Below are 17,845 nucleotides of genomic sequence, written 5' to 3'. Positions count from 1 at the left end.
CTCAATCTTCATCAGGTCTCAGCGATCTACAGGAGACCAGTCTTGCAAACTGTGTGACTCTCACATCCTACCTATATACATACCACCACATTTTGTCATCAATGTTTCACACATGAAATAAAATTCAAAGCAGGAACTTTTAATGACAACAGATTGTAGTAAGTTTGACTTTTATTGCAGGCAAATACAATATAAGCTGTTTCTAGATTCAGAATGACATATTACGCAGACAACAGAGAATTGAGTCTATGTTCAGAGACTTATCATTATTTGATGTGATAGCTGTATTGTACCGGCACTTGCCCTCTGATAGGAAATGGATTCTGGGTGGTGAGAATGGACACGGTGAGCTTCTGTGTTCTACAATCATATGAGTCTAATTCACAAACTACAGACTTATTATTTCATAAAACTTACAAAGTCTTTCAGATTAGAGGTATTCATGACAGATAGTGCCACTAATTGTTATATTATAGACATTGACTATGTTGAAGAAGCACATATTATCTATTTTTTAATTAGATGTAGGGCACAGTAAAAGGCAATATTGACCCAATAAGCTTGTGCTCCCCAATTACACCATGTGGTCAATTAACATATTAGACCCTATGTCACTGGATTATGGGAGGAAACCAGAGTAAACAGAGGAAACCCACACAGTCACAGGGAGAATGTGCGTACTCCTTACAGACAGTAGCAGTATTGAACCTGGTTTGTTGCACTATAATGATGTTACACTTACCAAAATGCTACGATGCTACACTGAGTTATGGCCATAAAAGCTGAAAGAAATATAATGTGAATGATAAAGGAATGGGTAAATGGAAATTGCAACTAAATCTTGGTGTCTTTGTACATCAAATACAGAAAACAAGCACTGTATTCAGGAGCAGTAAGCTATTAACAAGGCAAACAGTATATTGTTGGCACTGAATGCAAGAGGAATTAAATATTCAAACAAGAATGCTTTGCTGCAGCTGTGCGGTAGTTGATGAAATGCTATACAGAGATTTGTGTGCAAGTTTCATCTCTTTACAAAGTTCTCACTGTGAAGGAAGTGCAACAAATTTTGTCCAAAATGATGCTGTGCTCTCCAGTCTGCCTGTGTTTGAGATGCTTACAAAGGTACCTTCTGGAGTTTGGAAATTTATACAGTTCCCTGGAAAGAATATTCTTGTCAAGCACAGTTACCAGTACTGAGGTGAAAATTGCTTGCAATATTTTCTTTGGGGAATTAAGTTTTCATGCTACATGCAATAAATTGAGAGCAAAATCAGAAGTCAAGTTGCAACGTTTCCAGGCTGTATCAATCTGGATTCTTGAACCTGTGCATCTCTCTGGGGAATGGACATGATGGGCCGAATAGACCCCTGCGGGCTGCAATGTTCATTCACGAATCTCAGATCAGTATCAGATTTTGAGGCCTGAAATGTGGCATCTTCCTGTGAGACATCTGTTGCTCTTCCTCTCACTTTATCTGAATTCTGTCTGCAATGAATCAGACATGAAACATGAAATATGCACTAAGTGATTGATATAATTAAATGATAGAGAAGTGTGAGTTTACAGAATAAGGAACAGATCTCCGCATGATCCAAACATCATTGGTGCAACATTAATGTGATATTGCCAACCATTAAAGACTGTAAGGAATGGACCCATTTAACACTGTAAACCAACTCAACTTCCTGAGAGAAAATAGTGTGAAGATCTCGTTTGATTATACTTACCAACTTGTAACTCTGATGCGACATTCCTCTCCTTCTGTGGCCTCTCGCTTGTCCCCTTCTGTTACATCCCTGAGGCATGATCTGCTGGAATAGATTTTTATTCTTTAACTGATAGAATGTATATTCATGTCTTCAGTAAATTGTACTCTGTGATTCATTACACATCTGTCCCCTGATAAGACATGACCATGTTCATTGTACTAACCAAAAAAGCAGATATGCTCTATTGGAAAATGTTCAGCGTTCAAAGTTTCAGGGATTTAAAGATTCAAAGTGCATTTATTATTAAAGTATGTATGCAATATACAACCCTGAGATTTGTCTTCCCACAGACAGTCACAAAACAAAGAAAATCATGGAACCCCTTCAAAGAAAAACATCAAAGCACCCACCATCCCCGCCCCCAATGCACCCTGATGGTTGAGGGGTAGTAAATGCTCTTGAAGATGTTGGTGAGTCCTGACATACTTGTACCTTCTACCTGATGGCAGTAGCGAGACGAGAGATTGACATGGGTGGTGGAAATCCCTGATGATGGATGCTCACATTCCTACTTCAGCATTTCATTTAGATGTGCTCAATGGCTGGCAGCAATTTACCGTGATATACTGGGCCAAACTCAATATTTTTTGGAGGATTTTCTGTTCAAAGGCTCTGGTGTTTCCATACCAGGCTGTGATGCAGCCACTAAATATACACTCAAATACACATCTATAGAAGAGTGTCAAAGTTTTTGATGTCATGCTGAATCTCCACAAACTACTCAAGAAGTAGAGACACTGCTGTATGTCCTTCATAATTGCCCTTACGTGCTGGACCCAGGACATGTCCTCTGAAATAGTAACACTGAGGAATCCAAAGCTGCCGACTCTCTGTAACTCTGATCCTCGGAAGAGTACTGTCTCATGGGGCACTGGGTTCCCTCTTCCGAAACCTATAATCAGTAACTTGGTCTTGTTGACATTAAGTTAGAGGGTGTTGTTGTGACACCACACAGGAAGATTTTCAATCCACCTCCTTTATGCTGAATCACCCCACTACAATGATGACACCAGCAAACTTGAATATGGTATTGCAGCTGCGCTTAGCCACACTTTCAAATTGTAAAGTGTTACGAATGATGAAAAGCCCTGATGGGCAGAAGGTTGCAGAGTCGCCAATGACCCCCCCACCCCCCTTTGGAGAATCGCAAATCGCTACTATTTCGATGCTGTTATCAAGGAAGTAAGAGAGACAAAAGGGACTCTGCCAGGGCAGTTGTTATTGATAACAGCTCATGAAAGTTAATGAGAGAGAGGCACAGCTAAGGTGGAATGTCTCCTCCTAACAAAAAAGGAACGGAACCATTAATTACTGCTATTGTCTTTTGGAGAAGGATTGTGTACTTGGTACTGTTCTATTCATTGAAACCCCTCAGGGGGCAACCAGAGTGGGCTGGTTTGATGGGTTACATCACCCTAACCTGATTGACACCTGAGACCCCATGAGTGGGGATAAAAGTAAGGTCTGGGGTAACACCCCTCAGACGCACCAGGAGAAACGCTAGTGAGCATCAGAACCCCCATGAGACAGGGTGGGAGATTGGAGACCAAATGAAGGGTTGGTAAATTTTAACTCAGTGTTTTGTAGCGAGACCGGTGGGGGCTTGTGTGTGTGTCCACCCTTGCCTGGGTGACGAGTCCACCACGGAAGAACAGTCTAGCTAAAGGACGGAGGGGTCATACGTGAATGGCCACAACAACAACACATCAACGGATCAAAATCGTAAAGGAAATTTGGCAAGATAATAGCTATTATTGTTCACACGTTTTCTCTCTCTCTCGAACAATTGAAACACAGCGACCAACAACTACTGCAGCCTGCATGAACTGAACTGAACTTTATATTTCCATCTGACAATTCATTATCCCCTAGACAACGATAGAGATTGTTTTGTTATTGATTATTATTATACCCTCACTTTTAGGGTTAGTATTGCTAACGTATATTCTCTGTATATTCGCATTGATATTATTTTGTATATTTTTGCTAATAAATATTGTTGAAAATAGTATTACCAGACTCCAACGGACACTTCTATCTTTGCTGGTAAGACACCCAGTTACGGGGTTCGTAACAAAAGCGAGTAGAGCAGGGGACTATGCACACAGCCTTGTGGTGCAACTGTGTTGATGGAGATCATGGAGAAGTTGTTGCCAATTTGAACTGATTGGGTTCTACATGTGAGAAAATCCAGAATCCAATTGCACAAGGAGGTATTGATGCTAAGGTCTTGGAGCTTATTGATTAGCTTTCAGGGGATGATAGTTTTTCAAATGCTGCACTGTAGTCGATAAACAGAATCCTAATGTATGCATCTTTGCTGTCCAGCTGTTCTAGGATTGAGTGAAGAGCCAATGAGATGGCATCTACTGTGGACTTCTTGCTCCGGTCAGCCAAATGGAGTTAATGCAAGTTGCCTGTCAGGCAGGAGCTGATATGTTTCATCACCAACCTTTCAAAACTCAAAATGAAAACAGAACGTGTTCATCAACCCCCAAAGCCCTACCCTCCACACAAAAAATCTAACGAAACACAACAAGGCATAGAGGTCTACCCTTCAACACAACAAGCAATGGAACCCACAGACTCCTTCTCTGGCATCAGGGAATTCCATCGCATTGGCGATTCAATTAGACAGTCAGTCGGCACTGAATCAACACCTGGCTTCTGCATTCCCCTAGATATTTCAATCTTCCTTGACATTTTAATACTGGATATAGGTCAGGATTACACAGGAGAACTCTAGAGGTAAGTAGAATGGACATCATTTGACCGCTAGGTGTTCTCAGTCAGGGAGACATGAGTTTGACAGAAACACCACATCAGAGTACCAGTGACAGTTAACTATAAAACACACGCCGCCTCCTTCTGCCTTCCCCGAGTCAGCAGTTTGGTCCATTCTGTGAATTGTGAATCCAGAATCCATCTGGTCTGACTGCTACATCCGGCATTACCAAAGGGAGATGATTGGCAGGGGAGGAGACGAGAAGCGGTAGGAGGGGATCCAGAATGGGGAATGTAAGAAGAGAGAAGGGGGATGGGAGAAAAAACACATTAGATATATCAATGTTCATGCTGTCAGGCTGGAGGCTACCTAGACGGATTATGAGGTGTTGCTCTGCACACTGAGAGTGGCCTCCTTGAGGGAGGAGCAAACACCATGGACCGACACGTCAGAATGGGAATGGGGAGAGAAATGAAAAGAGTTTGCCTCCAGGAAATCCTGTGTGGTGCAGATGGAGCAAACATGCTCAACAAAGCATTGTTCCATTTGGTATGGGACTCACTGCTGTAGAGGAGGCCATACCGGGAGCATTGGAATCAATAGATGAACCGACTGACTTGCAGATGAAGTGTTGTCTCAACTGGAAGGGGTGTTTGTGGCCCAGAATGGGGGTGAGGAAGAAGGTGAAGCCAGGATGGTTTGTGTTTGATGTTGGATGCTGCTTTCTTGTTGCAGGACTCCTTAAGACTATAAGATATAGGAGCAGAAGTAGGCCATTTGGCCCATCGAGTGTGCTCCGCCTTTCAATCATGGCTGATGTAATTCTTCCAGTCATCCCCACTCCCCTGCCTTCTCACCATACCCTTTCATGCCCTGGCTAGTCAAGATCCTATCTATCTGTACAATGTCCTGTGTATGTTACTCAAAATGGGTTTTTTTGGTTTGTTAAGAGTAGGAATGCTTCTTTGTCTGATAAGTGTCTGATAAGTCAAGACAAAAATGGGAAAGTGACTTGAATATTAAAATTGAAGAAACAAATTGGTCAAGACTATGTCTTGATAGTATGACAAATACAATAAATGTCCGGTTAAGATTAGTGCAATATAATTTTTTACATCAATTATATATTACACCACAAAAAATAAATAAATTAAACCCAAATTTATCCGATCAGTGTTTCCGATGTAACTGAGAAATTGGTACTTTTTTACATTCTACTTGGTCTTGTTCTAAAATTCAACCTTTTTGGACAAATTTAAGAGTTTTATTGGAACACAACTTCCACATAATCCAATATTATTTTTACTAGGTGATATTGAAGGGATAAAACCGAAACCCAAATTGAATAAGTATCAGAAAGAATTTATAAAAATTGCATTGGCAGTTGCCAAAAAAGCTATTGCAGTTACCTGGAAATCAGATACATATTTAAGTATAGATTGTTGGAAGAAAGAAATTTATAGCTGTATTCCACTTGAAAAAATTACTTATAATTTAAGAGATAAATATGGAACATTTTTGAAAATTTGGCGCCCTTATTTACAAAAGACAGGATTAAATATATAGCTGCTCTGAAGATGAAATAATTGGTTACTTGTGGAAAGAAATAATTATATATACTAAAGTTATTATGAACTCCGAGGAGCATGTGGGGATTTTCCAATATCCAGGCACTCTCTCTTTTTTTTCTCTTTCTTTCTTTCTTCTTTTTTTTCTATAGGGATGTTAGGGGGGAGGGGTTAAGGGGAGGGGGGAAGGGTAGTATACTTTTTTTTCCACATTCTTTCATTCTGTAATTATCTGAAAATGCAATAAAAAAGTTTTTTAAAAAATAGTAGGAGTGCTTCTTTGTCTGATAAGTGTTTCTCTCGCAGTTGTTTTGCTTTATACTTGCTGATATGGTAATTGTATTCATTTGTTAACCAATGGGGAATGGTATTTTGTCTTGTGAGGCTGGGCACGTGGGGAAGGGGTTTTTGCGGGCTTTTGGTGGGGAGTCGGGAGGAAGACGCCGAGGAAGGTGGATATGCGCTGCACTGCTCGGAAGACCACCGGCGGGGTCCTAGGTGCGAAGACGTGGAGGTCGGAGGCAAGCGATGAGGGGTCAGATGGTTTGATGGTTGAGCTCCAACAATGTGCACTAAACTGACTGAACTTTGATAAGTTGGCGCCTTTTGTTTTTTTTTCCTTGCATATATATTGTATTGCCCAATACTCTTTTAATTTTAGTAAACTCTTTAAAGTGTATTTCATAACAGTATTTGTTGTGGGTTTGATACTGTGGGCGGCGCGAAGCATAAACTCGATTCTCACAGCACCTGCATGTATGGGAGGTGGGGTTGGTGTGTGGCTGGATCTCCTTTTCCCCTAGACATATACCAGCCTGTTGGGTAAGTGTTACATATCTCTGCCTTAAATGCACCCAATGACTTGGCCTCCACAGCTGCTCATGGCAACAAATTCCACAGATTTACCACCCTCTGACTAAAGTAATTTCTGCGCATCTCTGTTTTAAATGGACGTCCTTCAATCCTGAAGTCATGCCCTCTTGTCCTAGACTCCCCTACCATGGGAAATCACTTTGCCACATCTCATCTGTTCAGGCCTTTTAACATTCGGAATGTTTCTATGAGATCCCCCTCATTCTCCTGAACTCCAGGGAATACTGCTCAAGATCTGCCAGGCATTCCTCATACAGTAAACCTTCCATTCGTGGAATCATTCTCATGAATCTTCTCTGAACCCTCTCCAATGTCAGTATATCACTTCTATAATAAGGAGCCCAAAACTGAACACAATACTCCAAGCGTGGTCTCTCGAGTGCCTTATAGAGCTTCTACATCACATCCCTGCTCTTACAGTCTATACCTCTAGAAATGAATGCGAACATTGCATTTGCCTTCTTCACAACTGACTCAACCTGGAGGTTAACCTATAGGGTATCCTGCACAAGGGCTCCCAAGTCCCTTTGCATCTCTGTGTTTTGAATTCTCCATGCTCTGAATAATAGTTTGCCTGTTCATATCACCAGAGTTAAGCGTGGAGTTGAGTCCTCAACTGATCATTGAATGGTGTGGTCGGATCTATATCTACCGATCAAACCTTCACGCAGACTGAATGCTGCCAAACCACGCAAAAAGCTGAACTCCACCAAAGCGAAACACCGTGAGTGTGCTGAGATGCCCTGAAATCCTCTATGGAAACTGATAGATAGATAGATACTTTATTCATCCCCATGGCGAAATTCAACTTTTTTTCCAATGTCCCATACACTTGTTGTAGCAAAACTAATTACATACAATACTTAACTCAGTAAAAAATATGATATGCATCTAAATCACTATCTCAAAAAGCATTAATAATAGCTTTTAAAAAGTTCTTAAGTCCTGGCGGTTGAATTGTAAAGCCTAATGGCATTGGGGAGTATTGACCTCTTCATCCTGTCTGAGGAGCATTGCATCGATAGTAACCTGTCACTGAAACTGCTTCTCTGTCTCTGGATGGTGCTATGTAGAGGATGTTCAGAGTTTTCCATAATTGACCGTAGCCTACTCAGCGCCCTTCGCTCAGCTACCGATGTTAAACACTCCAGTACTTTGCCCACGACAGAGCCCGCCTTCCTTACCAGCTTATTAAGACGTGAGGCGTCTTATTAAGACTGCTCTAAGCAGACTGGTAGAGAATGCACCAGACGATATTATTGAGCACTGGAATGCCTTTTAAAGAAACGGTCTACAGTGCTGCCCAGGACAACTTTGGGAAAGTCAAGCGCAAGCATCAGGACTGGTTTAATGAGAGCAACCAATCTGTCCAAGACCTTCTAAGAGCTAAGGCAACTGCACACCAGGCTCTTCTTCGCCATTCAAACTCAAGTTCCAATAAAGGTGCCTTTTTGAGTGAAAAATCAACTTTGCAGAGGCAGCTCAGAGCTGTGAAAGACCAGTGGTGGGCGAACACGGCCAAGGAGTTACAAGCCTTCGCTGACTGTAATGACTCAAGAAACTTCTATGAAGTAATCCAGGTTGTGTATGGTCCATCAAAACAAGGCACCTCACAACTCCTGAGCAAGGACAGTACATCCATTTTCAGTGAGAAGTCAGAGCACATGAAAAGATGGCAAGAATACTTCCATGAGTTGCTGAACAGACCAGGACCCATCACCAATGAAGCACTGGGCAGGGTACACCCTCGACCCATACTGTTCGACTTAGATGCTCCCCCTACTCTTCACGAGGTCATCAAAGCCATCAAACAGATAAAACCCAACAAAGCACCAGACCCTGACAGTATCGCAGCCGAGGTCTACCGATATGGCGGTAACACACTATCATCATGCCTGCACCAGCTATTCGCAAAGTTGTGGGGAGTTGCAGAACTGCCACAAGACTTCAAAGGCGTATCAGTCGTGACCATCTACAAAAACAAGGGAGACAAGACAGACTGCAACAATTACCGTGGCATCTCTATTCCGTCAGTTGTTGTAAAATACCTCGTAAAAATCATCCTTAGATGCTTGGTGTCCAACATCAGTGACAACATCCTTCCAGAAAGCCAGTGTGGTTTTCAAACAGGCTGCAGTACAGTGGACATGATCTTCTCACTGAGGCAGCTCCAAGAGAAATGTGTTGAGCAGCAGAGAAGTCTCTGTCACATTTGTTGATCCAAGGAAAGCGTTTGACACTGTTGGTAGAGATGGCCTGTGGGAGCTCCTACCAAAATTCGGTTGCCCCCACGCCTAACCAACATCATCCTTCGGTTCCACAAAGGCATGGAAGGCTGCATCAACATGTGTGGTGAGTGGTCAGACCCACTTCCCATCCCCAACGGCATAAAATAGAGTTGTGTTTTGGCTCCTACTCTGTTTGGACTATTCTTTGTGGCTGTTCTTCAGGATGTCACATCAGACCTGAAGTCAGGGGTCTTCCAACAAACGAGGGTTGATGGTGGGCTCCTCAACTTCACAAGACTGAGCAAAAACAAAAGTCAGGGACATTGTGGCACGTGAGCTACAGTCTGCTAATGACTGTGCACTGGTTGCCCATTCCCTCAAAGACTTACAGGAGATCACCAGTCGTTTTGCCAGTGCAGCCAAAAGCTTCAGGCTGACAATCAGACTGAAAAAGATGGAACTTTTGTACCAACCGGCTCCTGACTCAAGCTACGAAGAACCAACTGTCCTCATTGATGACACTCGTCTCGATGCTGTCAACAAGTTTTGCTGCCTGGGCAGCATATTAACATCCTCAGCTTCTCTGAATGTAGAGATTGAGTCAAGAACCAGAAAAGCCTGCTTTGCCTTTGGTCAGTTGAAAGATCGAGTTTGGTCACAGAACATCAGGTTGGCAACCGTGTGCAAGACATACAGGGCCGTTGTCATATCAGCCTTGCTGTATGGATGTGAGACATGGTGCCCATATCAGAGTCACTTACAGCAGCTTGACCAAACGCAGCAGCGTCACCTACGTTCTCTGATGAAGATCACCTGGCAAGACAAGGTCTCCAATACCGAGGTCCTCTCTTGAGCTGGAATGCCAGCAGTTTCAACCTTGGTGATGTCAGCCCAACTGTGCCGGGCAGGACATGTCGTCAGGATGCCTGACGGAAGACTTCCCAAGGACATCTTGTATGGCCAAATGTCCGATGGTACCTGAAAACGAGGAGGCCAGTGAAAACAGTACAAGGATGTTCTGCACAGGAGCCTCAAGAAAGCTGACATTGCCCCATCAGCATGGGGGGATCTGGCTCATGATCGCTCACAGTGGAGGGACACCATCAGAAAAGGTGTGGACGCTGCTGAGAACAAGCTCATAGAGGCAACAAAGGAAAGGCACAGGAAGTGCCACAGCAGAGCTTCTGCCCCTGCTGCCCCTCCAGGCCTCACCTGCCAAGTATGTGGCAAACAGTGCCTGTCAAGGATTGGCCTGTACAGCCACTCCAGGATGCATGTATCAAACCTCACTAACTGACTGAAAGGAACCATCATCATCCCATGGGATGTATAGCCAGAGAGAGAGAGAGACAGAGAGAGTCTGCCCGTTTATTTCTTCCACCAAAGTGCAAAACCATACATTTTCCAACATTGTATTTCATTTATCACTTCTTTGTCCAGTCCCCTAAAATATCTAAGTCTCCCTGCAGTCTCTCTGTTTCCTCAACAGTACCTGCTCCTCCACCTATCTTTAGCCACAGATCCATTAATCCCATAGTCCAAATCATTGACATACATCATAAAAAGCAGCGGTCCCAACACTGACCACTGTGGAACTCACTGGTAACCAGCAACCAGCCAGAATAGGATCCCTTTATTCCAACTTTCTGCTTTCTGCCGATCAGCCAATAATTCACCCGTGCTGGTAACAAATGTGTTCATTGATGATGACAGCTTTGCCTGAGATGGACTGAGCTGTCTCCACCAGTTTTTTGAGTCTTTTCTATTTCTGGGCATTCCTCTTTCCATACCAGGCTGTGATACAAACTGTCAGGATACTTCCACCATCCAAGAAAAGAAAGGCACTGCCATGTTTACTTCATAATGGCACTTACATGTTGGTATCAGATCAGATCCTCTGATTTCATTGTTAATAAATTTAAAGTTACTGATCCTTTCTTCTTTTTATTGATTTTTTATGCATTTCTACAATTGGTACAACAAAAACCCAACTACCAAATAAGAGATTAATACAGTGCAAGATAAACATACCATAATAATATGGTTCAAAATAATGATGAAAAAGCATCCAAAATAAAGTCATGTAGAGTTAGTATCCACCCCACCCCCTACAGAAAAAAAAACTCCAGACCAACTTTACAAGATGTAGAAAATATAAATCAGAGCATTCAAACCCCCAAAACTGTAAATGAAAATAAGAACAAAAGATAATAATACCTACCACCAAGGAAAAAGGAAGCTGAAAGTAAGGGACTGAAAAAAAAACCCTAGTCTAAAGAGAAGTTATGAAGATATTCAAGAAAAGATCCCCACACCTTATGAAACTTTATGTCTGAATTGAGAAGTGAGTAGTGAATTTTTTCAAGATCTAAACAGGACATAATATCGTTAAGCCGTTGAGTATGAATGGGTGGGGAAACATCTCTCCACCTAAGAAGAATTAAATGTCTAGCTAAAAGAGAAGCAAAAGATAATGTTCGGCGTTTAGCCGGACTCAAATGTATATCCGTCTCACCCAAGGAACCAAAAGGAGAAATCAGAGGGTTAAGTTCTAAATGGCAATTAAGGATATGATATAAGGTTAGAAAAACTTCTCTCCAAAACTTCTCTAGACTAGGACAGGCCCAGTATATATGAATAAGAGAAGTCTCGCCACTTTTACACTTACCACAAATTTAGGGTAAAATCGGGACAATTTAGATTTGGACACGTGAGCCATATGTACAATCAAACTATAAAAGACAGTGGCGAACACAAAGAGAAGTTGAATTAACTGACTTGAGGATTGAGTGCCAAACCACATCAGATAAAGAAACATTTTAGTCATCCTCCAAAGCTGTTCTATTATTATCAAAGTGGGGGGGGGGGGGGTGCCGTAAGGGCACTAATTTATCAAGAATAAAAGATATTAAGCCACAGTGGATTAATAGAAAGAAACAAGTCCACAAACGTTTTTCTCAGGCATTGCAGGAAAGTTGGGTAATAAAGGATTTCTTTACCAATCATGACATGTTTAATTGTGCATTGAACGTAAAAAAGATGATTATGCAAAATAGGACTAGAAAGCGAGAAACCACGAAGACCATTAAATTTTCTAAATTGGGCCCATATTCTCAGAGTATGTCTAACAAGAGGATTAAAAATTAGTCTAGGCAAGCGACTAGTGAGTGCAGATCCAAGAAGATCCAAGAAAAATAGAGAAATCCATAGTAGAGTTCAACTCCGTTGCCGCCCATTTAGGACAATCAGACTGGCTATGAAAAAAGGACCAGAAGGTAAGACAGTGAATATTAGCTGCCCAGTAATACAGACATAAGTTAGGTAGAGCCATGTCACCCTTTTTTTTAGATTTTTGGAGGTAAGCTTCATTAAGTCTAGAACGCTTACCCTTCCATAGATAGGACAAAATAATAGAGTCTAAGGAATCATAAAAGGTTTTAGAAATAAAAATTGTAATAGATTGAAATAAATATAAAAATTTAGGAAGGATATACATTTTAATAACATTAACATGACCTACCAGAGACATAGATAAGGGTGACCATTGTGACAAACTCTGTTTTGTAGAGTTCAAAAGATTGGCAGTTTTCATGAAAAAGATCCTTGAAATTCCTTGTAACTGTAATACCAAGATAAGTAAATTGATTATTAACTACTTTAAAAGGGAGGTCACGAAATGCTAATGCTTGTGCTTCTTTATTAATTAGAAAAAGTTCACTCTTGTGTAGGTTGAGTTTATAGCCAGAAAACTGGCTGAATTGATCAAGAAGTGAAAAGATTGGGGTAAGGAAGTGGACGGATTTGAAAGAAAAAGTAATAAATCATCAGCATTGTTACGTACCCGTGACACGTGACAGTGGTACCCTTGTCACGTGACTGGGGTTGAAGTTATACTGGACTTGAGGTAATGGTCTTGTGATGGTGGAGTGACATCATTTTCCCGCCAGTAGAGGTCATGTGACAGGTTTTTTCTACAGGGTATAAAAGGAAGACCCACCCTGTCAGGTGGGGCAGTTCGTAGCAGGATTTGCCAAGATGACTTCATGTCACTGCGTGATTTAATGTGATGACGCAGTTTAGTTAAAAATGAAGTTTTATATAATGCCTAAAGTTTAAAAGGTCATCGCCAACAGTTTATTTGCTGTGGAGAGTGAAGATAAGAACTTGGAAGATAAAGATCGAGGAGAATCGATTTTCAAGGTGGATTGGCTTCGACCTTGTTTGATCCTCATTCGGAAGGATTTCGTTGACTATTCTCGTGTTAGTCTCCGCTGGGAATAGCGGGAGATTGAGAATAGTGTGGAAGGAAGGTCAGTACCTTTAAGCCGTTATATTTCATAAAATTCTTCGTGGGAAAGTTCGACGCCAGGGAATCGAAGGACAACGACGTGGAAGAGAATTTAAATCGTTTTAAAAAGTCTCTCCTTTTAAAATGGACTGTGAGCTTTTGAACTTTCGGCATACCGCTTTAAAGAACTGTTTTTTTCAATACCGCTTTAAAGACTGTTTGGACTGCAAAACTATTAAGAACTGTTTGAGCAGCTGCACAGCAGCTGAGTTCCGGTCACGTTTGAGTTTGTTTACTTTTAAGGGGGTTTGTTTTCAGTGTTTAATAAACGTGTTATTTATTATAAAAACCCTTGCCTAACTCATTTATTTTTATTGTTGCCTGAATACGTAACATAATTATGGGGGCTACGTCCGGAATTGGATCGTTTGAGTTTAAAATGCTTTTTGAATTTTGAGTCGGTGTTTTGGTAACGGGGAATACTCGATTCTTTTTGTTTGATTGGCTTGTGAGTGGTATTCGGCAACGATGAATATTGATGAGTTTCTGGATTCGCCAGCCGCGGATTTGTTAGCGAAGGCGAAAAAAACTGAAGTATCTGAGATTGCTAAGAGATTGCAGCTTAAAGGTATTTTGGCAACTACATCAAAAGCTGTAATACAGAGGAAAATCGCATCACATTTTGTGGCTTCGGGTGATTTTGATGAATCGATTTTAGAATCGTTTCCAATAAGTAATCTGGAGATACAGTTGCAAATTGAACAAATGAAGTTGGATCAAAGTAAAGCAGAATTGGAGCGTTATAAATTGGAATCTGAGCAGAAAAAGAGAGAGTTTGAATATGCAATGGAGAATTTAAGGTCTGGGAATCAGTCTTCTGATTCTAAAAAACCGTTTGTTGCTAGCCAAGAAATTAAATTGGTCCCTCCATTTAGTGAAACAGAAGTGGAAAGATATTTTCACCATTTTGAAACTATTGCTCGGATGTCAGACTGGCTGAAAGATAAATGGTCAGTGTTGTTACAGAGTGTGATTAAAGGCAAGGCACAACAAGTTTACACAGCTTTAACTGCTGCGCAAGCATTAGATTATGATATTGTGAAAATGAATATTCTCAAAGCATACGAGTTAGTCCCAGAAGCGTATAGGGAAAGATTCAGAAGTTTGAAAAAGTCTGTGGAAAAGACTTATGTGGAATTTGCCTATGATAAAGCTGTGTGTTTTGAGAGATGGGTTTCTTCTAAAAATGTAAATGAGGACTATGAGACATTGAAAGAGCTGATTTTGATGGAGGAATTTAAAAGAAGCATTCCTGTTGAAGTAAGGACCTACTTAAATGAGAGGGATACTGATAAATTGCAGGACTGTGCTAGATTAGCTGATGAGTATGTTTTAATCCATAAGAATAAATTTCCTCAGGGTAGAATTTTTAAGAGGAAAAATAATATGGAGACTCAAGGTAAATCAGAAATTAAATCAGAGGTTAATGAGAAAGGTAAGGAGGAAGGAAAACCTGTGAAGGAAAGACAGTTTGGTCTTATTTGTAACTATTGTAAGAAGCCTGGCCATGTAATAGCTAACTGTTTCAAATTGAAAAAGAAAGAGAAGGAAGCAGTTCCAGATGCTTGTGTGCAACATACTGAAGCACCTGTAAAGTTACAGGGTTTGGTAAACACAAATGAGGATTTGTTAGAGTCTGACCAAGTTAGAAAGGGATATGATCATTTTATAACTGAAGGGTTTGTATCCTTGAAAGAAGGATCTACTCTGGTGCCAATAAAATTTCTTAGGGATACTGGAGCTTCTCAATCACTGATGTTAGATAGTGTGTTGAAGTTTAATGAAGAGAGTGATACTGGTGAGGTAAATTACGTAAGAGGTGTTGGAAGTGATTTTATGCCTGTACATTTACATGAAGTAAATTTAAAGTCAGGGTTAGTTACAGGATTTGTTAAAGTAGGATTACAGCATAGCTTACCTGTGAAGGGTATTTCTTTATTGTTAGGTAATGACTTGGCAGGTGGACAAGTTTTTCCTGAAGTGCATTTGACAATGGAGTCAGAGGAACCAGAGGTGAATTCTAACACAGATTCTTCCTGTGTTGTGACCAGAGCTATGGCTAAAAAAATTGATGTGCAGAATGAGGTTGTTACTCATGACTGTTCAACTCAGGATTTGAGTTTTGAGGATGTGTCAGAGACTTTCTTACCTTCGTTGTTTGAACAAGATTCTGGGAGTAAGTCTGACTATGAAGATGTATCTCTGTCTCGGAAGGAGATGATAGCAGAGCAGAATAGAGATCCTGAGATTATAAAATTAAGGGAACAAGCTTTACTAGGTAGTGAAATTGAGAAGGTGTCAGTAGGATATTACTTGGAAAAAGGAGTGTTGATGAGGAAGTGGAGGTCGCCTACAATTCCTGCAAGTGAGGAATGGAATGTTGTTTACCAGGTGGTTGTTCCTAAAGTTTATCGGAATGAGATTTTGACTTTAGCTCATAGTGTGCCTTTAGGTGGACATCTAGGGGTAAGGAAAACTGTGGACAAGATTTTAAAACATTTTTACTGGCCTGGTCTAAGAAAAGATGTGGCGATGTTTTGTAAGACGTGCCATACTTGTCAAATTGTGGGTAAACCAAATCAGGTTACACCAGTAGCTCCATTACAACCTATTCCAGCATTTGGTGAACCGTTTTCTAAAGTTATTGTAGATTGTGTTGGTCCATTACCAAAGACAAAAACTGGTTATCAGTATTTGTTGACTATCATGTGTGCTTCGTCTAGGTTTCCAGAGGCAGTACCACTTAGGAATATAAAAGCTAAAACTGTGACGAAGGCTCTTATAAAATTCTTTACTTATTTTGGATTGCCTAAGGAAATACAAACTGATCAAGGCAGTAATTTTATGCCTGGATTGTTTCAACAGATAGTTTATAAATTGGGAGCTAAGCAAATCACTTTGTCTGCATACCATCCAGAATCGCAAGGTGCCTTGGAGAGGTTTCATTCTACTCTCAAGAATATGATTAGGACATATTGTGTGGAAAATGAAAGTGACTGGGATGAGAGTATAAACTTACTTTTATTTGCAGTAAGGGAATCGGTACAGGAATCATTAGGTTTTAGTCCATTTGAACTTGTGTTTGGGCATAGAGTTAGAGGACCTTTAGCTTTATTGAAGGAACAGTGGATTAGTAAGGAAGTGCATACTAATTTGTTGGACTATGTTTTGAAATTTAAGGACAGGTTATATAAAGCTTGTAGTTTAGCCAAGGAAAATTTAAAGTTGGCTCAGGAGAAAATGAAAACTTGGTATGATAAGGAAGCTAGGATGAGGATGTTTAAGCCTGGAGATAAGGTGTTGGTTCTTTTCCCAGTGCAGACAAATCTTTTACAAGCTAGATTTCATGGTCCTTATGAAATTGTGTCTAGAATCAATGATGTGGATTATGTAATAAAAACTCCAAATCGTAGAAGGTCAACACAACTTTGCCATATAAATATGATTAAACCATATTTTGAGAAACAATCTGATATTGTGACTGTTGTGGTTAGTGAGAATGAGTTTGATTTAACTGGGAACATGATAGATGATTCATCTGACTTTCATTCTAAATCTAACATTGTTTCTGTTAGGTTACCTAATTCGACCATTCTGGAAAATATGGATGAGAAATTAGCACATTTACAGCTAGAGCAGAAACAACAGATGAAGGAATTGATTTTTAAGTATAAGGATTTGTTTCCAGATGTTCCGAGAAGGACTACTATAGCTTCACATGATGTAGATATTGGAGATGCCAAACCTATTAAACAACATCCATATAGGATGAACATGGAAAAATGTGAACTTGCTGAGAAAGAAATTGAATACATGTTAGAGAATGATATTATTAGACATTCTAACTCGAATTGGAGTTCGCCATGTGTTATGGTGCCAAAACCTGATGGTAGTATTAGGTTTTGTACGGACTATAGGAAGGTGAATGCTGTAACGAAAACAGATGCATATCCAATTCCTAGAGTAGATGATTGTGTAGATAAGGTTGGAAAAGCAAAGTTCCTTACAAAGATTGATTTATTGAAAGGGTATTGGTGTGTTCGATTAACGGACAGAGGTAGAGAGATTTCTGCATTTGTAACTCCATCTGGGTTATATGAGTATAATGTTCTTCCATTTGGGATGAAGAATGCCCCAGGTACTTTCCAGAGGATGATTAACTCTGTGATTCAGGGATTGAAAGATACTGATGCTTATATTGATGATTTAGTGACAGGAAATGATACTTGGGAAGCACACATAATTGCAGTGGAGAAATTGTTTGAAAAGCTTTCAAAAGCTAACTTGACTATTAATTTAGCCAAGAGTGAATTTGGACATGCCACTGTGAC

At 40.5% G+C, this 17,845-nt stretch overlaps 1 protein-coding gene across 3 annotated transcripts in view; it reads right to left on the bottom strand.

The window, feature by feature from the left end:
- Positions 1-168: 168 nt before the first annotated feature.
- LOC140739242 (uncharacterized) overlaps positions 169-17,845 on the bottom strand; it is a 30,074-nt gene continuing 12,397 nt past the window's right edge. Inside the window, exons 4-6 of one of the 3 annotated variants that reach the window (XM_073067355.1) lie at positions 12,687-12,785; positions 1,731-1,811; positions 169-1,488 (exon numbers count right to left, since the gene is read on the bottom strand). In XM_073067355.1, the coding sequence (XP_072923456.1) occupies positions 1,474-1,488; positions 1,731-1,811; positions 12,687-12,785 (195 nt within the window). In that variant the 3' untranslated portion in view covers positions 169-1,473. Of the gene's footprint in view, positions 1,489-1,730; positions 1,815-12,686; positions 12,786-17,845 lie in introns of all 3 variants that reach the window. The other 2 variants (XM_073067356.1, XM_073067357.1) reach the window with 2 other exon arrangements.

This window comes from Hemitrygon akajei, chromosome 15 (genome assembly GCF_048418815.1).
Source record: "Hemitrygon akajei chromosome 15, sHemAka1.3, whole genome shotgun sequence".
In the NCBI taxonomy this organism is placed as follows: Eukaryota; Metazoa; Chordata; class Chondrichthyes; order Myliobatiformes; family Dasyatidae; genus Hemitrygon; species Hemitrygon akajei.
The sequence above is the reverse complement of the archived record's forward strand: the minus strand, read 5'-3'. Positions and strand labels throughout refer to the sequence as shown.